Source organism: Penicillium malachiteum (genome assembly GCF_028827825.1).
Source record: "Penicillium malachiteum strain IBT 17515 chromosome Unknown utg000005l:1.0-9002435.0:326005.0-9005861.0, whole genome shotgun sequence".
Classification (NCBI taxonomy): domain Eukaryota; kingdom Fungi; phylum Ascomycota; class Eurotiomycetes; order Eurotiales; family Aspergillaceae; genus Penicillium; species Penicillium malachiteum.
In genome coordinates this window covers 1,516,744-1,540,265 of record NW_026643099.1, presented here as the reverse complement: position 1 = coordinate 1,540,265, position 23,522 = coordinate 1,516,744, and the positions used below count along the sequence as shown (strand labels likewise).

Below are 23,522 nucleotides of genomic sequence, written 5' to 3'. Positions count from 1 at the left end.
AAAGTGTACTAGCACTTCATAGAAGCCAATTTGAATAAACATTTAATGATTACAAGTTAAAATATAAGAACCCCCACTGTTCGGTCTTGCGATCAGTAATCCAGATTTGCCCACAGGGCTACCTCATCTTTCTCGTCGTCACCAGAATTGTGATGGAAGCGCGCAGATCGTCCTCCAAATCCATTGGCCATTCTAGTCAACCGCTTCGCAACTTCGTTCGCTTCAAACAATGTAACAAGTCGCCTATTTCCAACCTGTTTTTCAGATCGAGCCTGGCAAATTCGAACCATGATCTCCAGGTCCGTTCCAAGGTCAGGGTTTCCAGCGTAGAACCAGCCAGGCCGATCAACAATATTCTTCCATCTTTCCATAGTACGTGTGGTGGATATGTCGAAAGCACGACTGGGTGGGTGGCGAGTGACGGAGCTAATCCACGCATCAACTGCTAGCTCAAGTGGTGTGCTTCCAGTTGCGTTTTCGCGGTGCAGAAGATCTGGTCGTCGATCAAGCATGAGTTCCAAGGGACCAGACAATACTTTCTTGACTGCATGGTGAACAGGTGTGTTTCCGGATCCATCAAGAAGCTCCAGATGCTTTTGATTACTGGAATCTGCGAGATCAAAGATTATCTTGGCAACATTCGAGGGCTTGAGGTTGTCGTGAGGATCGTCCCAGCTTCTGATAGCGTTGAGCCATTGTGCAAATGGAGTCAAGGATCCTTCTCCGAAACGTTGGAGAAGCATGGATGAGATAAGTTGTGGATTCAGGAGATTGATAAGGTCCGTGATAATCTCGGCGTCGAGGCTTGCTTGTCCTTTGGAAGTAAGGAGAAGATGCAGTAGGTTAGCACCCCTCACATCACGGACTGTCTGATCTGCTCCTGCAGCAACCAAGATTCGGGCAAAGCTGGTTTTGTGAAACAGGAATGCCAAGGAAAGTGGTGTATGACCTCCTGATGCGCGAACCTCCAAGCATTCTGGGTGATGGTCAACCAGATATTGAACCAAGCGCTCAGATTCTTCACACGGTCGCGACAGGACCGCACAGTGGAGAACCAGGTTATCTGTTAGATATTAGTAAAAGTCGTTTTGCCACAACTCTTTAGTGTTAGAGGACTGAATGCTAAGGTATTACTTACTTCTCGTCTGCAACCAATTGAGAACCGATCCCTCAAGTCCAAGCTTTGACTGAGAAAGTCGCTGAATATTTTCATCATCCATATGCGAGTTCACATAGTCCACATAATATCGGCCCGGTGCAGTTCCAAGGAACCACTCCGTTGCGGCCAAATTTCCTTGAATGGCCGATACCAACAAGGGTGACCTCGCAGTTGGCGGAGGAGCCTCCTGAACCTGCCCGGCAGTTGCCCAGTCCTTTCTCTTTTTACCACGGATTGACAAGCCAGGATAGTAGAGATGCTCCTCTTTAACCTTAACGCCGGACTTCTCTGCCAAGTGCGCGATTGGAAGGCCTTCTGCGCTGCTTTGGATCATTTTGGCAAGGGATTCAGTGTGGCCCAAGGCCAGGGCGAGCTGGAACTCTCTCTGAGAGAGCTCAAACTTCACCTTACCAGACGGATCCGTGTTGGCACATTCTTTTCCAAGCCTGAGAAGGAAATCCAGAAGAGAAGGATCGTTCTTGAAAATGGCATATTCAAAGAGTGTGTTCAGCTTGCCACGCTCGTGAGCCCATGCGAGATTGGAGGGAAATGCAGTAAAAATCAGTTCCGACGAAGCCTCATCTTCGAAGAAGAGAAAAGCACTGCATTCACGCTGCAACACTGACAGGGGAGTTTGGGCGCTCTGAACCTGGGTTGAGATCTCCCCGATATTTTCATGGGTGAATTTATCATCAACAGTATGGCCTCTGATGTTGAGGCCTTCTCCTTCTCCATCAGACGATTCAGCATCAGAGTCTATTTCGAATCGTGCTTGACCTTGGGCCTCTGGACGTTTGTACTGTGCCTGTATAATCTGAACAATCGCTTCTGCAATACTCAGATGGCCTCGCAGAATTGCAATGGACAGACAAGAGATGCCGTAAGAATCGGAAACTGCAATTTCCAAAGGTGGCTGATCCTGAAACGAGCCCCAATTCCCAAGAGTCATCGCTTTGACGGTGGGCAAATCGCCGTGCCATGTTGCTTCAAATCTGTTCCAATGGTATTAGTGTTTTAATTCAAGGCCAGTAAGGATATGCTCTTACAGATATCGGTACGCCTCGGACAGTTGGGCGGTGATGGTAGGCATTTGGAATTGGTATGTGATTCGGAAAGATTCATGCTGGTTCTGGTGAGGCGTAAACGGCCCGTGTTGCAAACCAAACAGCGCGCTTTGGAAGTCTTGTTGATAAACTGGCTGGAGTTGGAGTTGAGGAGACGGGTGGAGCTCTTCATAGGTCTTTGCACCCCGAACTAATAGCTCCCTCTCGAGATTTTCGTACTCCCTGATGATAGCTTCAACAGCCTGTCTCTTTTCATTGTAATAAGGCTGGTTGGCGGGGTTGTTGTTACGTTTCCGGTCTGCTTCGATTTGAACGCGATCATGGGCAGCCTTCAACTGGATCTTTGTGACAAGCCTAGAGTAAGAGTCTTCAGAGGTCTCTGCCAAATATGACTTGTCGTCCCTTTCAGGCGCCATAGGAGCAATTGGCGCTAGCATCCAAGGATGGTTGTACCCAGGTTTACTCGCAGACTCCCCGCTCAACCAGTCACGTTTGTCTTTCAAAGCACTCCGTACGCGGTCCAAGAGGGATTCTGACACGTTCTTGAAGTTTGGCTTGGCAAGCGTATTAGGATCAGCACCACGATGAAGCAATTCAGTTGCAATCATTGGCATCTCACTTCCCACGGCGTACATAATGGGTTGCAGGGGACCAGCTTGCATATCGGTGGCAATTCGCTCAATATGGAACTTATCGCTCAATTGAGACTTCAAGGCGTTCATCACTTCTGTCAACTCAATCTGCGGCTTAGAGCCTAAATCGAGCAATTTTCTTGCCATCGTGGGATTTCTAGCTCCGATGGAATTCATGAAAGCCGAAAAGAAATCGGCGGTATTTCCCCACAAAACTGAAGTGTGCACTGCTAGATGGTTAAGTGTCCGCTGAAGGGCTGGGCCATCATGTTCCATATACAGATCAAAGAGATCGGCATAGTTAGACTGCGCAATGTAATGCAGTGGCGTACAATGACTGAGATCAGCTTGCGCAGGAGACGCACCAAGTTTGAGAAGGGTCTGCGACATCTCTCTAGCCTTAGCCAGAGGAAGAGACAAAACCAACACCAAGTTGAGAATTGCAGCCGCCGGTGTTCTGTTGTGTTCATTGAATATTTTCACCGGCATCATAACATCGGCTCCAAAGGATGAGACAAGCGTCTTGACTACTTCGATATGGCCACGCAGAATTGCCAGATGAAGAGGTGTGGCAAGAGTATCCCACGTGGGTGTATTGATTTCATAGATGTCTGGCTCTTGCTCATTCTCCTCCAGAGCATCAGGAACAGTGATCTGGATTTCCTCTCCATCATTGTCAATCTTGACGAAAGAAGCTGATGTGCGGGAAGAAGCGTCCACATCACGCATTTCCGCGTCCTCTGCTTCATCCCCAGAGTCCGCAAGCTCCTTTGCCTTTCTTTTCTTTCCTCTTGAACGGGATTCTTGCTTTTTAGACTCCTCTTCTTCGTTCTGATTGCTCTTGGTGAGAAGAATGTGAATGATCTCAACACTCCCACGGGCGGCGGCGAGGTGCAACGCGGTGTTTCCATCAGCCATGCGAGAGACCAACCGCGCGCCGTGATCAACAAGGCATTGGACAACTTCGGGCGTAGAACACATGCACGCTAACTGAAGTGGCGTGCGTCCTGTGTAGTCACGGCGGTCAACGTTTGCCTCTTCATCAGCGAAAAAGCCTTTGACGGCCTCTAGGTCTCCAGCAACGATCGCTTGGCAGAGCCTTTCGGTATGGCCAATGTATGCCATTTCTAGAGTATAACCGTCAGTCCAAAAGATTCGATAGCATATCATGGTGTGATGCATTACCTGTCCAGTCTGTCTCTGTGATTGGATTGAAGCTACCAATCTCCTGACGACCAGGGTCATCTTTGATGAAGGTCAAACTTCCGGAAATATAGATTTTGCTCTCCTCTTCGGCCACCTTGAGTTCCTCTTCTGTGGTAGGTACGGGGCAGAAGCCACAACAATCTCCAATGACATGCTCAGCGTCGCCGAAGAATGCGGGATGGCGATGAAGGTAGACCTCGCGATCTTTCGGGAGATTCCATTGGGCATTAAGTAGTAAATCTTTCGTATAAAGAAGCTTCTCAATCGATTTCGCGTTAAATCTCCTGCCGTAAGGAATGGTCTGAGAGAAACAGTTAGCCGTGAACTAATAAAATGAGAGGTAACCATGCGTACGAATGTGTGATAACTGGAAATTTGATCATCAGCTTGCCATTCTGGCACCTCATCTTCCCATTCATCTTTAATGTTGCCCTTGAGCTCCCTGCCTTGTCGATGTCTTAACCGCCAACTGAGTGCTGGGCGACCACGCTCTCTGCGTCTCTTATCAAGGTAGTTCTCTCGGTCCGTCGTTTTCGGAAGTTTCTCTAGAACCAAAAGTCGTGCAAGACCTTCTGTTCGAGCGAAACTTCTTTCAAAAACCGTCTTGAGGTTGATTAGAGAAAGCTTTCTTTGTGAGTCAAAGGAAGAAAGGTGAACTTACAGGGTCAACTTTAGAGCGATCAAGCTGATCCCAAAATACTTCAAATCCTCGATGAGAATACTTGGAAAGTCGATTCTCATATGACGGTGAACGCCGAGTGAGGTCAATCTGATTTGTCTGGGTGATGTATGATGCGATTGCACGTGGCGACGCGTACACTTGCTTGCCATCATAGGCCGCACAGGAGCAGTCCACATCAAATCCAGTCAGGATCTCTGCAATGGAATGATAAATGCGCAGCACGATCTGTACATGACGAGTGGGATATTGCGAAGCAATAGTCACAGTGTTCTTGGTGCGAATTGTGGTAGTTTCATACAAGATAGCATTTTGAATGCTGTCCTCGATATGTTTGATCTTCTCGATAGCTTGTTCCTCTGTCAAGCCATAGAGGAAAAGATCGACATCCGATGCAGGGGCAAACTTATCATGATAGTATTCGCGAAGACCTCTCTTCGAGCCACGATACTCTTCCGGAACTGGTAGCGCTGAAGTCACCACCGCACTTCCTGCTGCAACCACGTTACTCCAGTCAAGCTCACTAAGAGAGTTTTCAGTGAACAGGGCGAAATTCTCTTGAAACTCGGCCAATTTTGGAACAACGGCAGGCGAGTTATTTGTCCTGCGGAGCTTTTCATCCAATTGTAGGATATATTTTTCCTTGTCTGCCGGTGTCTCCGAAGCAAGATCTCTTGCTCGGATCCGAACATCTGTGGAACCAGTGGGACTGTAGAGTGGGACAATGTTCGCGTAGTTGTCTTGCACCATGGGATGTGACGGCTCCTGGGCAAATATCTTGCGAGCCACGGAATCGTATTCATTGTAAGGCTTGATTAGATCTCGAATAGAGGTTTCCGGATGCGACTGCACATATGACAAGAAGTCGGCGTGCTTTGTTGGTACTGAAGGTAATGAAGTCATATTGTCGAAGAACTTGGATTCAACCTAAACTATTGATACCGAATTAAAGTTTCAACGACTATTAAAGTCGCCGTAGCAATTAATAAAATGTTGTTCATGTTCCCTTGGGACGGAGAAAGACTTAAATATAGGCAGGTGGATCAATTGTTGACTCTCGTATCACCAAGTCCAATTCGGATCTAGTTAATCAAGGGTCCAGGCACCCTTAGGCAACAGAGGCTCCACTTTAGCCTCATCCACCAATCCTGATCCCTGACTATCATAATGGGGGCCAAGCGAAGCTCGCTTACTCCTTTTATGGGTCAATCTGACTCAAGCACTTAAGCCGTGAAATCCCATTGATTGAGATTTCTATTGATTCTTGGTTGGCGGAAATAAAAAGGGATTCAAAGCCCAATGAAAATGACCGATATTTTCAAGTCTTTCGTCAACCATACAAGTCCTAAAACGGCGATTTGCGCGACCCATAGCAACCGAATTAGTAGAGCTATGTACTTCAATGTTCCAAAGTTGACTTGTAGGAAGCGATGTTAACTGCCAGTGGACACTCTATACGGAGTATCCCCTTCACAATTAACTTGTAAGCAGACTCGGACCTATACATGCACACTTTCAGAGGTCTTTTCATATCTGTATGTAGGTGAACATTTGAATGGTCACCTACATTGTCCTCTATCTAGTATTTAGGTAAGGACCTCAAGTGCTAAAGAGCACGCTACTTGAGTACGAGCTAATATATAAGTCAGATAAGGAAGAAAGATAGAGGTATCGATTGCATACGGATAACTGTAACCCCGACTGGAATAATGCCAGGCGGTGAAAAGAGTATATAGGTACTACTATATCATTCAAAAAGTCCACAAGGTGATATAAAAGTTTGAATAAAATGACTGTTCGATCATTAATGTTGTGGGAATGAAGAACTGTTAAGCACTTAAGTTCAACGTTTGAAGTTGTAGGATGGATCCTTGAAGCCCTCAATTCGAAGTATGAGAATAGTACTAGAAGGGTTCAGCGGGCTAAGCATCAGGTTGCGACTAGACCAGATTTCAATTTCACTATATAATCTGTCAATTTGTCTGGTAAATCCGATAGATCGAAAAAAAATCCCATCACCCGCGTGGTCAATTGTCTGCAAAGAAAAGACAAAAAAGAGAAGCGCAAATTCCTATTATCCACGAAACGGAAACTGACTATATTCTTCATTAGCGGACGGCACAAAAAGGGATTTTGGAGAATTAGATTCACCAAGGTTGATTTGTATTTCAAACCTCCTCAGAAGCTCCAAGAATCCCGGTGAAGGTGGACGAGTCCACCGAATCCAGCAGATCATCCCTCCGTTTTTTGATTGCTTCGATTTCCATCTGTGCCTCTTTCATTCGGAATGGGTAATTGAGATGCGCCTTTTGTATTTCTTCCACCTTCGTCTTAGCTTCTTGAAGCTTTTGCCCTGATTTTTGTTGGTCTTTTTCGATTTGTACTCTTCGAGCTTTGGCCGCCGTCATCTCCTTATCAATCTCGTCGAGCTGATTTTTTCTGGAACTCATCATCTTAATGACAAATTCGGAAGCTTCCCGCTTCCTCTTCAGGCCATGTTTTTTAACTGTGACTCTGTTAGGTAGATTCCGAGCTCCCAAGAGAAATGATTTTTTTTGATACTCACAATTGGCGCAATTAGCATATCTTGCGTCTATTTTGGTATCCAAGCCTCTCCCATCCGACTCAGGCTCAGTCTTAATCCCAGATTCACTGGCCACCGTCGCTGCGCGACCCAGTGACGAGTCACTTTTCCTTGACAGGATCCTCTTTGAGATCTTGGGACTTTGGGAAGCTTTGGCATTTGGAAAACCCTTGGAATCTTGAGCAGCCTTGGGATTTGGGGGAACCTTGGGGTTTGAGGAATCCATTTTGACGACACACCCGGTGTATGAGTGAGACTGAACTGAAATTAAGAGCTAGACCGATTGATGTTTTCGGACTAGAATGGCTCGTCAGGATGTAGGTTGAGAGGGAAAGTGAGCCGTGGGGAAGGTGGAGGGGGATGGATTGACGAACACTGTTCGATGCGATCTGCGTATAATTCGAGACTGGGCCTTGGGAAGAATGTGGCTAGTGCTGAGAGATGAGGTGCAACTTGCAACTCCAAGTCTCAGATTATGAATAGTAGAAGGACGTTGATTGGGAAGAGAGATGGCATGGAGCTTTGGACGTGAGGAAGGGTATGAGAAGGAAGGGGACGGTGAAAACTCTGGAGAGGGGAGAGACGGAACCCTGGATGTGACCAAGAGTATGAGAAGCAGGGGATAGTGGAAGCTTGAAGAGACGAAGCTTGCAAAGAGGGAAGTTGGGTGGTTGTAAAGAAGAAGGTTGAAAAGTGTTGATGGAGCTCCTTTTATAGTGGTCCAGTCCGCCCACTACTTACGATCATTCAAGCCCAAGTTCCACCGTTTATATCTTTATATCTTCCATACCCTCTTAGTGAGCCCTGCATGCTCGTCAAAACGTTGCAAACAGCCTCAAGCGCAATATGTGGCCTATTATTTTTGAGAGTTGTTTAGTATGTGAACAACAACCATTTCTGGGCCTGTTCGGACAGAAGTGAACACTACCCCATAATCCCATACATTGTTAGATGGGTGCAAAACAACTGGAGCCATTAATTTCTTTTTCCAGTGGCCAGAAAGATAGCGTGAAGGATGCGGCAGTCTAATAACCGTTGACCCCCGATGAGCGCAGTGCTTGGTCGATATCAGACTTAACTGCCAGTACCAGTACTGGGATACGACCAACACCTGATCAAATCGAATTTGACTTGGCTCTACTTCGAACATCTGACTTCAAAAGAGACTTTCCCAGATATGATTACCTGAGTTACTTCTCACATCTCTACTTCAACTTAATGAGAATGTCCACTGGCAGCTTGCTTCAAAATGTTGTCAGAATTTGCGCTTGACGTGATTAGTCCTCAAATTCTCTGAGAGCATTCTAACACAGTTCTTAAAAAGAATTGTCTTTCGTCTAGTAACAACTCTGACGTTCCATGAGACTCGGAATCTCCGTGCAGCACCTCTGTTGTCATTGTGGATTGATTTCAAACCCAATCATGAAAATTTTCATACCAATGCGGATAGAGACACTATTCAGCTGAATCGGTTAGGTTATGGTCTCAGGAATCTTTTGGTGACTCTCAAGGTGATGAATACAATCATCTGACTGAGGCTCCTGTGGGTGGTGGAGAGCCTAGTCCTCAAGTGCTTCCGGTGGAAGAGATCTCAAGTGCTTTATCGGAGTTCAAGTTGGGGGGATGAGGTTCTTTTGAATTCAATTAGGATTAACTTGGCACACAAGATCAAGATATACTTTCCTTGAGTTGAAATTTATTCTCATCTCATCATTTTCTTGGAATGAAAAGTCCGAACATCTCAGTGTTTTCATTAGTCGCAACGCTCGAGTATATTCTTACTCTTCTTCCAATCCCTATCCTAATCATCTATAGTTTCTTTCTAGCTTATTCTAACAGCTCATTCTAGCCCATTTTATGTACTTCCATTTCCAATCCCAATCTAAAATTCAATTTCAATTCTATAATGACATTTCCACTGGCAGAACCAAGTGAGGGACCGAACACTTGTCTCATTAAGATAAAGAATTTTAGATAATAGAAATTCAAGTTATTTATGAAGATAGTAGTGAATATTAGAAAGTCTAGATAATACTAGTAGGAGTTTCTATAAGAATTCAAGTTGGAATTATGTCTCCTTGGAATCGTAATTATCTTCGCCACGCAATGAAATTTGAATCAAGACCGGCAGCGTGGATCTCGGTACGACGCGTAGTCGCTAAGCCCCTTGATAACACCGGCCGACTTTCCCTTTCTCTCTGACATTCAATAAACATTCTAAAAATTTCCCACGAGGATGTTCATCCCGAATATCTGATTGGGCAGGTTGATCTGCATTGGTGCAGGGACGCCGACTATTGCCAGTGGGATGTGGAATCGGCCCGTGTCGATCAGGGATGAGCCTGAGCCTCGCACACCATGCATCAGGGGTGCATGCAAATATATGACTATCGCCAGCGTTGAGAAGTTGCAAGAGTGTTGAATCATCAACTTGAAAGTTGTAAATGAGTTTCTTCATATGTGAAGGTGCCATATTAAAGGTTGTTAACTTAGGCTTCCAGGTTACTCAACTCTGCGATCTCTCCAGGCTCTGATCATCAATGTATCATTATGAACGGGGCTAGATGACTAGCACGAGCCTCTGAGGTTTATCATGAGTCAAATATGCACCCCTAGTTCAAACTACTCAATCTAGAAGGAATCATCGAGATTGACGTGATCAATCTGATGTCAATGATTTACAATTCTATGGATTTTGGGCCCACAACCCCAGAATACGCGCAAACATCAGCAAGGGACCATGTTACTCATCGAACTGCGAACCACCAGCAATTGAGCTATAAAGTCTGACTAAAGGAATTTCAGCCTATGGGACCCTCCAGGGCTGTTCTTCATCGGTCTATCGGCTTTATTTTGACTGATAATCGGATCGTCGCTACGCTCCACTTGGACACTCCACTTCAGATCAACATGTGCCCGATATTTCGCCCATTTTCGCCACAATGGTGTGCCCTCTGATAATCTTCTTCTTGAATTTTTACCCTTATTTAAGGTCTTGCCCTTTCAACTGACATTGAAAACGAAACTTTGAGATTTCCAAGGTCTCTTCCGCAGTTTGGTCAGGATGTCTGCTGGGCAACCACATTCCAACCCCGAAGGTCCCCCACAATTGCCTCCGCACTTTCAAACAAATATGGAGTCAACTATGACCGGTGGTCAAGGTCCTGCTCATTATACTGGAGACTCTGCGCCAGTATCTGGTCGCTCATCTTTCTCCTATTCAAGGACGTATTCGACGCCAGCCACCGGTGCACAAACCCCAGATCCATTAATGGGACATACAGTTGTTGTGGATAAGCACTCGTTGAAAAATGTTTCACACACAATTACAAGCCTCGAGCCCAGAAATGAAAATTTGCATGAACTCGAGACGCTCGGACATCGGTTAACTAACCGAAGGCGTTCGGTATCCCGAACTCGGGATGTTGCCGACGAAGCCGCATCGCCGACCCGAAAGAGACAAGGTGTACCGCCCGAGATCCGAAGCTTCACGGCCGAAGTCATCCTTGTGATGGTTTGTTCGGCGGGGCTGATGCTTTTCTCGTTCTTTCTAGGCGACATGCTCATTCCGCAAGACCAGATCAAGACTGCACTTGGCATCACCAATACCCAGCTTCCGTGGATTGTTGGTGCATTTAATACGGCCAATGGTCTATCCGTTGTGATATCAGGATCTCTTTCAGATCTAGCCTCGCCCAGAACTCTTATGATGGGTGCGTTCTCTTGGCTAGCTGTCTGGAATATTGTCGGGGCTTTCTCCTTGCAACCATCCCGATATATTCTTTTCTTTATGGTGAGAGCGATGCAGGGTCTTGCTATTGGCGTTCTTGTGTCCGGCTCGATGTCTATTCTCGGTAGAGTCTACAAACCGGGAGTCCGTAAGAACCGAGTCTTCTCTGCTATGGCTGCGATGGCACCCTTTGGCTTTTCGCTTGGTGCCCTACAAGGCGGTGGTCTCTACCAGCATCTCCCTTGGATATTTGGAACCAACGCTATTATCTGCACTATATGCTGTGTTGCTGCGTACTTTACTATTCCCCCATTAAGACCGGTGGCTGATGTTGCTGGCACCGAAGCGCCAACTTTACGCCAGTTTGATTATATTGGTGGTTGTTGTGCCGCGGGAGGATGTGTATGCTTGCTTTTCGGTCTTACACAAGGGCCAGTTGCTTCTTGGTCGCCCTATACTTACATTTTGATCATTATCGGCCTGTTACTACTGGCCGGTCTCTTCTTTGCTGAGCGTGCCGCTGTGCGCCCGCTTGTTCCCAACCGCTTATGGTCAACTCCGGGATTCACACCTCTGATGATCGCATATTTTCTTGGATTCGGATCATTCTTTGGTTGTTGGCAATTCTACGCGATCCAGTTTTGGCTCCGAATCCAGCATGCTACCCCGATTGCTGTGGCCCTTTACCATATCCCAAACGCTCTAGTCGGAGTCCTCGCCACTTTCATCGTGAGCCGCATTCTGCATCTTGTCCCAGGTCATTATATTTATGCTGTCTCTATGTTCGCATTTACTCTTGGGCCCGCATTTTTCATTCCTCAAACTGCAAATACAACATACTGGGCACTTTCATTCCCAGGTATTGCACTGGTCACCTTCGGGCCTGATCTTGCCTTTGCTGCTGCCTCTATCTTCATCACAAGTAACGTTGCCCGTTCATACCAGGGATCGGCAGGTAGCTTGCTTGTCACCAACCAGAACTTGTCGTCTGCTATCATGACGAGTCTTGCTGATGCGATTGGTACACGTGTTAGTCAAACTGCGGATGGAGATATTGGCCTGCAGGGACTTCGAGCTATATGGTGGTTTGCAATGGGCGCCCAAGTCATTGCGTTTCTTGTGACTGTCATTTGGGTTAGAATTCCCAAGGAGGAGGAGAAGGAGCATGTCACCTAAATTTTAATAGACCATATGAATCTCATTTTCATTTCGATTATTTTTTCAACCGAAATTGGGCTCCCAATGGAACTAGATGATTTTGGAATAAGGCTTTGTAATTGAATTAAATGGAGGTACGGCGTAGAGCCCAGGTATTCTTTGCCCGGACTCTCGGCGGAGAATATCGATTAACCCGGTACATACTCTCTGCAGATCCCTGTATACGTTCCGCCGAGTCGGCGGAATGATACATTGCCAGTGGTTAATATGTTGATGTTAATTTGACAATCTCTTTTTTTAAGTGCGCCATGATATCGTGCAAAAGCACTACTCTCAACAATCACTCTTCTGCTCATTGTGGTTTTCTTTCGGAATTTCATGTCTACCAAAGCACCCCCGTCGCAAACCGGCGACACGGCGCCTTCGACAACCTCAACTACTTCAACCCTCGAAACCCCCAAATCCGATGCCCAAATCTTGCAAAATAACCAGGTCATCAAGGAAGACACAAAAAGCCCTGATTCCGGCGTTGGTGATGACCTCCCCGGTGACACTAGCCCCGGCGGCTTCACTTTGTTGATGACCGTCGCAGCTCTAGCCATGAGCATGTTCCTGGTACGATCTTGCCGTTGAGTCCCTAGATCTAGTATGAGCCAAACTAATTTTTCATGATGACGAGTAGGTTTCATTGGATATGGTAAGTACGTTCATTGAACTCTCGATTTCTGGAACTACAATATTCTATCGAAGCGAAGCTAATGAGTATAATACCGCAGACGATTGTGGCAACCGCGATTCCAAAGATTACGGATGAATTTGGTGGAATCGAGGACGAGGGATGGTATGGATCCGCCTTCTTCATCACCCTAGGGAGCTTTCAGGCAGCATGGGGCAAGGCGTACAAGTACTTTCCATTGAAGAAATCGTTCTTGATATCCATTTTCATCTTTGAAGTTGGAAGTTTGATCTGCGGCAAGTTTTCCTCTCTCATTGCAATCTGGTGGTTCAATGACTGACGATTTTCTTTCAGGCGTCGCACCCAGTAGTATTGCACTGATCGTCGGGCGAGCTGTTACTGGCGTTGGAGGCGCAGGCATTTCCTCGGGCGCATTTACCATCATCGCTCTGTCCGCTCCGCCGAAACAGCGCCCTGCCTATATTGGAATCCTGGGTGCCTCTTATGGAATTGCCGCAGCTATTGGTCCTCTAGTTGGAGGTGCCTTCACCAGCAATGTTACTTGGCGATGGTGTTTCTATATCAATCTGCCCATTGGTGGACTTGCAGCTGGTATTATTTTACTGTTCTACCGCGCCCCTCCGCCCTGCCGTTCCTAGATACTCAGTTGAAGGAAAAGATTCTCCAAATGGATCTGGGTGGTACTTTATTGCTACTGTCCGCTCTGGTATGTTATGTTCTTGCTCTGCAGTGGGGTGGAATCTCACTACCTTGGAGTGACTCCAAAGTTGTCGGCACTTTGGTAGGATTCTTAATACTACTAATTGTCTACGGTATTGTGCAATGGCTACAGAAGGAGCGTGCAGCAATGATCGGACGTCTTTTCCGGCGAAACGTGATTATCACCATGATCTATATCGACTTACTGGCAGGAACATTTTTCTTGCTGGTTTACTATCTACCCATCTATTTCCAAGTTGTTTCTGGTGCATCTGCTGCTCAGAGTGGTATCAGGAACTTGCCTTTGATTCTAGCTCAGAGTGTTGCAACTGTGGTGTCGGGTGTGACCCTCAGTAAATATGCATACCCACAGCCTTTCCTCCTAACCGGAGCGGCACTCACAGCGATCGGCTCAGGTTTGCTTTACACCCTTGAGATCAATACTGGATCTGGCAAGTGGATTGGATATCAGCTACTGGCTGGTATTGGCATTGGATGGTGCTTCCAAGTTCCCGTGGTCACTGCACAAGCATCCGTTAAGCCAGAAGACTTGCCGTCTGTGACGGCGATGGTGTTAAGTAAGTTCTCCCATCTTCCAATATCTTTATCTATTCACTCTCATTACTAATGCCATTGCCTCAAGCTGTACAAACAATCGGAGGGTCTGTATTTGTTAGTGCTGGTCAATCAGCTATGGTCAATGTTTTGCTTAATGTTCTCCGTGGAGAGACGTCAACCGTCGATGCCTCCAAAGTTGCGATGACAGGCGCAACTGAGCTACGTGAAGTTTTCTCTTCTGAGCAAATGAGCTATATCCTCGGCGCATATATGCAAGGTCTTCAGGCAGCATTCCTGGTGGCCGTTGTCGCATCTTGTTTGGCCACTGTGATCTGTATGGGGATACGATGGACGAAGCTTTCGGGGGCGGTTACTGTTGCATCAGCAGCCTGATCGACCTCAAATTCTTAGATCTATATGAATATTCCGTAGATGCCTTTTTTCTCTTATAGAATTTCATAATAAGAATTTCAGAGGCATTGAATACTACACGATTGAACAATTTTCTACGTGTATCAAAGCAAGTGTTATACCACATTACCACTTCTCACTCCGACTACTTCCTTTCAAGGTAAAAAGCAGCACATTGAGAGATGATTGCTTCCTCTATGAATAGAATTATGCCATCGATTTCCCTCTTAAATAACCAACCCCCTCAAGGTGATTGGCTACTTGATGTGCAGGCGGTGACGGACGCTGCTCGTTCAACGTACGACGTACTCCGTATGCTGTACATTTATCCTGACCTTCCATATCCTCCTCCCCCACTTCTAACAGGCTAGGTCAGTGGGTCACATTTCACAACGAATGTAATTATGCTTGCCAATTCACATTCACCACCGCCCCCACCCGAGGATCAACAACCGCCTCGCAAGAGAATCCGAAAGGGGACCCGCAGCTGTTGGGAATGTATGTACGCACCTAGTGAAACTTTCTATCATTTGATATAGTGATATTAACCTGAATTCAATCTAGGTAAACATCGTAAGGTTCGCTGTCACTATGTCTCCGGTGGCGATTCCAGTTGTCGCGAATGTCTAGCCAGGGGAACGGTTTGTCGCAGCCAAGATTTCCCAGAACCTGAAAATCTACGCGAATCAGACCGCACATCACTCAATGATCGGCTAGGTCGCGTAGAATCCCTCTTAGAGAGAGTCTTGCGAAGATTGGATACTCTTGATGATAAACGAGAGCCGCCAGTGTCACCACCAACGGGGACCGTTGATAGCAGCAATCCGAGCTCCAGCACAGCTATTACACCCGCCAATGAAAATGCTCCTGTTTTATCACTTTTCAACAACGGAGTGGTATGGGTTACCTATACTATTTCGCAGAGAATTTCACGCTAACATTAAAACAGTTGGGCTTTCAACGACCAGACGCCTCTCCGCCAAATATCACTCTATATGGCACAACGAACCGCGAGTGGGAGAAACTCCGTCACGAGCTCTTAGCCCTCTTACCGTCGTCTAGTACTTTGAAGAGACTAGAGGCCAATGGCTGCTGGTGGCTGGTCCGAGCCCAATGCTTTCAAGACTACGAAGAATCACTCCTTCCGTGTTCACTAGCTTCTTTCTCAACCCGACACCCTGTAGTCATCGCCAAGGCTCTACTGTGGGTGGCTATCTGTTTGCAGCAACTCCCACGGGTATTCGCCGTTGAGTCATTGGAGCTTCCCTGCCCTCTAGCTGAGCTCATCGCAAAATGCGTCAACATTGTCGCACATTCGATTAGTTCTGATGAGACGTTGGTAAGTGGCATTGACGGACTAGAATGCTTAGTCCTCCAAGGAATATTTTACAACAACGATGGGAAATTACGAAGTGCCTGGCTATCTTATCGACGTGCTCTAAACGTGGGTCAAATCATCGGCCTTCATCGTCTTGCCCTGAAGGAGGAGCATGATTCTGAATCTATATCGCGGGCAAAGCATATATGGAATCACATACTTTATGCAGATCGATATCTTTCCTTGATGCTAGGAATGTATCATGGCATTACCGATGTGGCGTTAGATTCGCAGCGCGTGCCTAGCGAGACACCTTCTTACTCTATGGATATCCTTTGTCGCATTGCTGGATCGATAATCGAACGAAATCAAAAGTTTACCACAGTCACTCCCCTAATGGCGAGAATGACACAAACCATTGATTCAGAGCTTATGTCGGTCGATCCTCCAGAGGTAGCCGAAGAAACCGATATTCCTACTTCAGGAAAGTCTATGCAACGAGCTTGGGCGTATGATAAACTCATGGCGAGGCTATGGTATTATCAACTTCTGGCATGGCTACACCTGCCACTTCTTCTCGAGTCTGGAGCCCACGGACGGTACGACTACAGCAGACAAAGTTGCCTCGAGGCATCCCGGCACATGATTACATGTTATATTTCCATGCGCCGGCTGACTGCCGAAAGTTTCTGTTGCAAATCGCTTGATTTCCAGGCTTTTACCGCCGCTGTCACTCTTATGATCAGTCTAATAGGACCAGGTGGTCAGTCCCAGTCCAGTCCGAATGATTGGCGCGCTGTTGAAAGTGTCATGGAAACTCTGGAAAAATTGGCAGAGGGACAGCCACCTGACAAGGTGGCAACTCGAGGACTTAGTGTACTACGCATATTGAAGAGTGTTGCTAAGGGCGAGAGACCATCACAATCTGCCAACTTCGCAGGGCTCTCGACTGAGGATGACCAGTCCAACTGCGTCAAAGTCGACATTCCGTATTTTGGTACCATCTCCCTCGATTGCGGTATTCACGGTAATTACTCAGACAACCGATCTTCTGATTCCGTTCCAGCACGACCACTTCGGCCATCAATTCATATGGACTTTGGCGAAAGCTCCTTGCAGGCAGGGATCCTTTCTGATTCGAGCAATACACAGGGTCAACTCACGGATGGAGCGCCGGGGATTCGCGTGGAAATGGAACCGGCTGATATTTGGACATTTGACCCGGAATTGACGACACTTCCTCCGTTCCTATCGGAGTTTGGAGACAACTGGGACCTAGGTCTTTAAATCGTAGAAGCATCTGAGTGGGTGGTAAGAACTTGAATGTAAATAGAATAGTAGGTAAAACCTAAAAAGTCAAAGTTCACTTGCATATTACAGGACCCGGGCCTTTGCACTCACCTCGTTTGTTACCTTCACGTAATACTACGTAGTAGCTCAAAGTACCTTCTTTAGCTACCACGGCCGCCTTACCCTTTCATGGCAAACATTTGAACCTTAAATTTGAACAAAAAGCACCTGAAATTAGGATCCGGGATCTGAGATTGTACTCAGAATTGGTTGATTAAAAACTTGAAGATCATACACTAACTGCATTTTTTATATACAGTTCAATTGGCACAGACATCTGGAATAATCCGCAAATACATACAGGCAGTTTTTCCGAATTACCGTGAAGATAAAATTGATCACCTCTGGACCCAGATACTCCGCAACTATTTCAACTTAACTTTTGAAGATTATGATGAATTTGACTTTGAACATGAGCTTTGGAGGTATACGTTAGCTATTGGCCTAAAATTATCAGTGATAAGGATTTTAATGAGATATTCATCCTCGTTCTCACAGTAGTGCTCTCAAACAATTAGTGACTAAATGATTCGATTCAGAGTTCTCTAGAAATAAGATTAATTCTTTGAGATCGACAAAAGTGACATATGTGTGCAATAAGAGTATTAAGACTTAAGAGTAACTTAAAGGGAAAAGAAAGTATATACTATAGGGGCCTATACAGAGTACAGAGTATAGTATAGATCAGATATCTCTCACTTCAGATTTCGATATTTCTCACTTTGGCTTTCTCTCACTTTACCTATCTCTCACTTTAGCCATCTCTTACTTTAGCCTTCTGTATAATAATTAGGATAACCATGAGTGATAGGGCAAACAAAATTCATTATGGGAAAATGGGGTCTGGCCGCGTGACCGCCATAGGCCCCCGTGGTGTATAGGGAGCTAAAAAGAAATCAAATTTTGATCTGGCCGCATAGTACCACATCTTCTCCAAATGGATGCCACTTGACATTTCGCAATCTGGCTGCAGATATGGAATTTCCCTCTCCATCGAAGCGCCGTGCAGGAGATACAACAACACCACCTTGACCCAGCCATGTCGGAGCAATCGTAATAATAACACTGTTGATCAACGACATATACGCCGGTGCCAACAGAGAATTGATAACTTGAGCACCTCCTTCAATCATAACACTCTGAAGCCCCTTAGACCGAAGGGTCAGGAGGAGGTCATTCCAATCAATGTGGTGTTTGTTATCATCCGAGCTCCTCATGTTTAGTGTGATGAATTGTCCACCATATTTTTCCAAGAGCATTCGCTTCTCAGCTGGTGGTTCTGGCAGCACAGTCACAATCCATGGTGCCCGACCGCGTCCCTCTCGACATAATTGGAAAAGTTTGCTGTCTTCGGAAAAATCCCATCGTGCGGTGGGATCGATGACCACTGGGCGCGGTTGGCCGTCCAGGCCTTCCCCACCATAGCCGCCGACCCCTGTAACGCGACAATTGAGACCAGGGTCGTCCGCTACTGCTGTACCGACACCAATGAGGATACCATCATGGCGGGACCGCAGATAATGCGTCATTGCTTTTGACTGAGGACCCGAAAGGGCAGTTCTAGCACCAGGTGATAAAGCAATTGATGAGTCCAATGATGTTGCGAACGTCAATGTCGTAAAGGGCATATCGGATTCCTGGGTTGGAGCATTTTTGGAAGGCAGGTGAGGATCCAGAAATACTCTTTCGGATTCAGGAAATTCCAAAACATCACGCGTAGCCGAGTCCATATTTTTTGCTGCCAACAAATTGCTTTTTTGGTGTTTTCGGCGAGGCGGAGGAAACAACTTGGGAGTTGATGAGTCGGATAACTTAGAGTTGTGTGGGTGCCTGAGGCGTCAATTAATGGAGTGTGGATATTCTACTAATCTTATGCAGTTCCAACATTTGAAGGTTTTCATATTCAAAATCGTTGCCATATCAATTGGTATTTTCGTAAATATAATGAGACATGCAAGTATTCCTCAAATGTTGGGTACATTCAAATCCATAATGAGACGCTGTTCAAAATGATCTCCCAACTCTAGCCCTGCACATGGGAAGTTTTAGAGATGCATATGGAGGCTATACTAGTAGTACTACATATCGCCTCCATCTAGCTCAAACACAGCCTCCAGGGCTATATCTACTGGATGGTCATCACACCTCCAGAAACATTTATGTCGGCAACGTACATCGCTCGGCCGTTGGCAATCGTCTGTCCATTTTCAAATGCATGGAACACAATCTTGGAGCCATCGCCATTGAAATCCGCACCCCCAGGTCCCGCTAAGTTGCCAACGTTACTTGGATCTCCCGACACGAGTAAAGGGGCATTTGGTGCCTGAGCCTTAGTATAAGGTCCAGTCAACGCGGAGGCCGTAGCGTAGCTGACATCATAGCTGGTCGTATCGTACATGTTGGAGGAGAAGGAAAGATAGTATGTTCCATCTACATTGGCAAGACTTGGGGCTTCAATCAATGGGCCGTCGTTGTCATCCCGATCAAGGAGTTGGGTGGTTCCTCCATTAGGGGTGACGGCATCGGAGTTCAATTTCTGCAGTAAGATCGGTGTAGCATGAGTGGTGCCATCCCCATCCAAGCTGTTGCCGTCAATTTTGTAGACAACATAGAAGGTATCTCCATCCTTGAAGCCATCGGCATCGATTGCACCACCCTGGTCTAGAGGACAAGCCAACACATCGTCTTCGGGCGTGTAAGGGCCAGTTATGCTGGTAGAGGTGGCAGCTCCCACACAGTGCTTGCTAGAATCTTCACTCGAGGCAGCAGAAAAGTACATGACATATGTTTCATCGTCCTGGATCATATTAGTCTGATGTTAAAAGCAAATTGTGTGTTCCGAGGCTTTCTTGAACTCACTCGTTGAATGACGTCTGGCGCCCAAACAGCAGGAGATGAAGCGACCCAGGATGGAAATGGGCCAGGCAGAGCATCTGTACCGGACATGAGGTCCCATGTTACAAAGTCAGAAGATGAGGCGACCTGAACGTTCACGCCATTTCCATTTGTAGCAAAAGCATAATAGCCGTCGCTTGTTTGGATTACGCAAGGATCTGGAAAGTCTGCATCGATTGCCCGGGGGGACTCCGAGTTTGCAACTCCAAGAACTGCTGATAGGACTGTGAGTATGATAACAGGATCCATTTTTTCTTTCTAGTGAAGTCCGTAGGTACGATGTTCAAGGCTGCGGTCTGGAAATTTGAAACCTGACTCAAGGGGCTCTCAGCGCCCCTTTATTTGCAACGTATGTGCAGATCCATACTAACATGCATAAAATATCCCCAAAGATCCCGGGGAAATACTTGATTCTCTCAGTCCAAAGGCAGGATACATTTTGATGGACACTTGGCGACTCAGAGCGTCTTCTCGAGTATGAACTTCCCCACAACGATCATCGCCCACTGAGTGTGGAGCTATTCACACTGGCAGGATTGAGTCAGGCTGACAATGTTACATCTGGCAGAAGATCATCTTTAAATTTCACTAAAGATAGAAGTGTAAAAATGCGTTCAAAGAATTTATTTTTGATTCATTCCTCCGTAAATGAAAAATAGTCACAGAGCACTGCGGGGTACTCCGGCTATATCCCATTAAAAACTCCGAATTGTCACCATGTGCCCAGGTGCAGCTGGGCAGTGTTGCAGCACTATCGCTAGGCCCATCTGGGCACAGACTCGGGCTACTGCAATGCCCCCACTGGGTGCCGAGCCCGCCTAGTCCGCGAGCTTCCAGGTTCCAACACTAACCTCGGGAGTGACTCTGTAGTAGACACGTTAGGTGTGGCAACCCTGGAGGCCACTTAAAACTCTCGAAGTAATTATTCTTGCCTCATCTACTGCTAGATCCTAATATACTAGCAGGGGTGCCCAGATGGTGCATGGCTTGCGCAAGGAGAGCAATCATACCTAAAGGTGGTTTTAACATACCCAGCCGGCTCTACTTAATTCCGCTCCGGGATCAAGAGCTGGTTCTCTAGAGTACACCTACTTGAACATTGTTGCCTGTCCGCAGTGGGGGGAACCTTTTTGTCCAAGAACGTATTTCGTGACCAGGGGCTAATTCAGAATGCCTCGTAGGCCACACCGCAAGTCGCGCAAGGGTTGTGTAGAATGCAAGCGACGTCATATCAAGGTATCGAGTACCTCACATAAGCCAATCTCCTAGGAAGGATGCTAATATGTTAAAAGTGCGATGAAAAAAGGCCCATTTGTTCAAACTGCCTCAGCTCAGAACGAGCCTGCGATTATGCAATCGAGAATGATACTGTTGCCAGCTTGGCACAGTCTAAACAGGCTTCTACTAGTCGGTCGCCTTCATGTCGGTCGCCTTCATCTCAGCCGCAATCCTCTGCGGCTGGAGCAAATACTCAACCAGAGCTAGATTCACAATATCCCCCGGTGAATATACATCATTTTGATCTTTTATATCATCTCACAACAGAAGTGTTCACGTCACTTCGACCTGAGTTCGAGGATATACACATCCCCTATACCACACTTTTCAAAGTGGCGGTATCGTCACCTTACCTAATGAATGCGGTGCTTGCTTTCTCTGCCATACACCGAAGCACGTTGAACCAGCAGGACCAGAATTTTTATCTACATGAAGCGACAGAGCTTCAAACGCGTGCTTTATCAATATTTAATGCTATGAGACCCGAAGTGAATAACGAAACCTGCGTTCCAATATTCATGTTCTCCTCAATTCTTGGTTTACACGAGATGTGCAAAATTTTCGTTTTCAGAGAACCCGATTTTGAACCTTTCATGGAAAAATTTGTTCGATATCTTTCCTTGCATCAAGGAGTCAGAATAGTTTCAACTGGCTTATGGCATACTTTGAAGGAGAGCATTTTGGCACCGATTTTGGAACAAGGAGAGTCTGCGCTTCCTACTCATGGATCCCTTGGGGAAATCTGCCTGCGGCTGCAAAATTTGATTCACTCTTCCAACCTCCCAGCTGAAGATATTATCAGCTGCGAGCAAGCCATCACGTCGCTACAATCTGCCATGGGCTCAAGAACTTCCGATGTGCAAGTAAGGCCCAAGATTCAGACTCTCTTAGCGTGGCCTGTGATATTGAACCAAGGATTTACCGACTTATTAAGACGAAGAGAGCCGTATGCATTGGTTATTTTAGCTCATTTTGGAGCTGCGGTACACTCTCGGCGCGATATCTGGGTGTGGGGTGATGGGGGTGCGTTCTTGGTGAATCTCATAAGTCAGCACCTAGGAGATAGGTGGGTGGATTGTCTTGCTTGGCCACTCCAAGCTATTTCTTATTGAATATGCTGATTGCAAGCCGATAAGACTTGCCAGTGCATAATCAGACTCACCGATCATGATGGTGATCACTACGATCAAGAAACAATATTCAAGTAAATCAGAGCATTGATACCAAATCTGTCTAGACCTTGGAGAGGGACGAATACAACCTTGGAAATACCCACAAGGGTATGCATACAAACTGAGAGGGAAATTCGTTTGGATGAGGCATGGAGAGGGACCATTTGAAAGAAGAGAGCACTACCTACATACGCGTGGCAGAACTCCGCGGCCGACTAGGGCCAGTGATAACACATGCCAGCAATGGCTAGCAAATCGCAAAGCTCACGCGGCTAATAAATTACCTAGTTGCGAAGAAGCCTATCCTTTCAGAATATATATTGCGAAGAACAAATTATTCGCCACAATTTTTCAAAGGGAAACCCTCCTCTGTACGCGTATGCCCGACTGGTGAAATGAGCTTCAAGTTCAAATTAGAGCCATGTGTCGGACAGAAGTGGGTCTCATACTAATCTATACGCGTATAGCCATCCATGGATGGTCCTGATGGCTCCCTGAAGATCTTTCACAAACAAAAGAATACTGATCTAATAGAAAACACTTATAGCTTCCAATGTTTCAGTTTTTCCAGTTCATTCGTCCGTTCTCCTCGAAAGTTCTCTCCTCCTCCAAGTTCCTCAAGGCATTTCCCAGAATCAAGCATGCATGAAATCGTTTCTCGTTCCTATAAATTCTGGAATTATGCTCCATCCGTGGCTGCAGCCGTCATTTTTATGCTTATCTTCATGATTTTAACTGGACTTCATTCTTGGAAGCTATTCACCACCAGATCATGGTTTTGTATCGCTTTTACTCTTGGGGGGTTATGTACGTTCGCTACTCTGCAGTCCCTCCACCTTTCAATTTGAAACCTCAAAAAAAGGAAATGCTGTTACTAATTCAACTTTACTGTAGTTCAAGTTATTGGCTATATAGGTCGCTGTATAGCACAC

The 23,522-nt window shown here is 46.3% G+C and overlaps 6 protein-coding genes across 6 annotated transcripts; 2 read left to right on the top strand and 4 right to left on the bottom strand.

Annotated features, from left to right (window-relative positions):
- Positions 1-92: 92 nt before the first annotated feature.
- On the bottom strand, positions 93-5,643 carry N7483_010611 (uncharacterized protein; the record flags this gene model as incomplete). Its single annotated transcript, XM_057094038.1, has 6 exons — positions 93-1,063; positions 1,139-2,151; positions 2,206-3,982; positions 4,041-4,362; positions 4,416-4,664; positions 4,723-5,643. 6 exons carry the CDS (start codon positions 5,641-5,643, stop codon positions 93-95), a joined length of 5,253 nt encoding a protein of 1,750 aa, XP_056940009.1.
- Positions 5,644-6,908: 1,265 nt separating this feature from the next.
- N7483_010610 (uncharacterized protein) lies at positions 6,909-7,550 on the bottom strand (the record flags this gene model as incomplete). The annotated part of the gene is made up of 1 exon (XM_057094037.1): positions 6,909-7,550. The coding sequence occupies one exon, from the start codon at positions 7,548-7,550 to the stop codon at positions 6,909-6,911; it is 642 nt and encodes a 213-aa protein (XP_056940008.1).
- A 2,838-nt stretch (positions 7,551-10,388) lies between these two features.
- N7483_010609 (MFS transporter) lies at positions 10,389-12,230 on the top strand (the record flags this gene model as incomplete). Its single annotated transcript, XM_057094036.1, has 1 exon — positions 10,389-12,230. The coding sequence occupies one exon, from the start codon at positions 10,389-10,391 to the stop codon at positions 12,228-12,230; it is 1,842 nt and encodes a 613-aa protein (XP_056940007.1).
- Positions 12,231-12,590: 360 nt separating this feature from the next.
- N7483_010608 (uncharacterized protein) lies at positions 12,591-17,182 on the top strand (the record flags this gene model as incomplete). Its single annotated transcript, XM_057094035.1, has 10 exons — positions 12,591-12,827; positions 12,895-12,909; positions 12,989-13,172; positions 13,243-13,500; positions 13,548-14,186; positions 14,252-14,500; positions 14,850-14,875; positions 14,949-15,075; positions 15,142-15,473; positions 15,527-17,182. The coding sequence occupies 10 exons, from the start codon at positions 12,591-12,593 to the stop codon at positions 17,180-17,182; spliced, it is 3,723 nt and encodes a 1,240-aa protein (XP_056940006.1).
- A 237-nt stretch (positions 17,183-17,419) lies between these two features.
- On the bottom strand, positions 17,420-18,873 carry N7483_010607 (RibD family protein; the record flags this gene model as incomplete). The annotated part of the gene is made up of 2 exons (XM_057094034.1): positions 17,420-17,444; positions 18,194-18,873. 2 exons carry the CDS (start codon positions 18,871-18,873, stop codon positions 17,420-17,422), a joined length of 705 nt encoding a protein of 234 aa, XP_056940005.1.
- A 497-nt stretch (positions 18,874-19,370) lies between these two features.
- Positions 19,371-20,389, bottom strand: N7483_010606 (glycoside hydrolase family 43 protein; the record flags this gene model as incomplete). The annotated part of the gene is made up of 2 exons (XM_057094033.1): positions 19,371-20,042; positions 20,105-20,389. The coding sequence occupies 2 exons, from the start codon at positions 20,387-20,389 to the stop codon at positions 19,371-19,373; spliced, it is 957 nt and encodes a 318-aa protein (XP_056940004.1).
- Between the last annotated feature and the right edge of the window lie 3,133 nt (positions 20,390-23,522).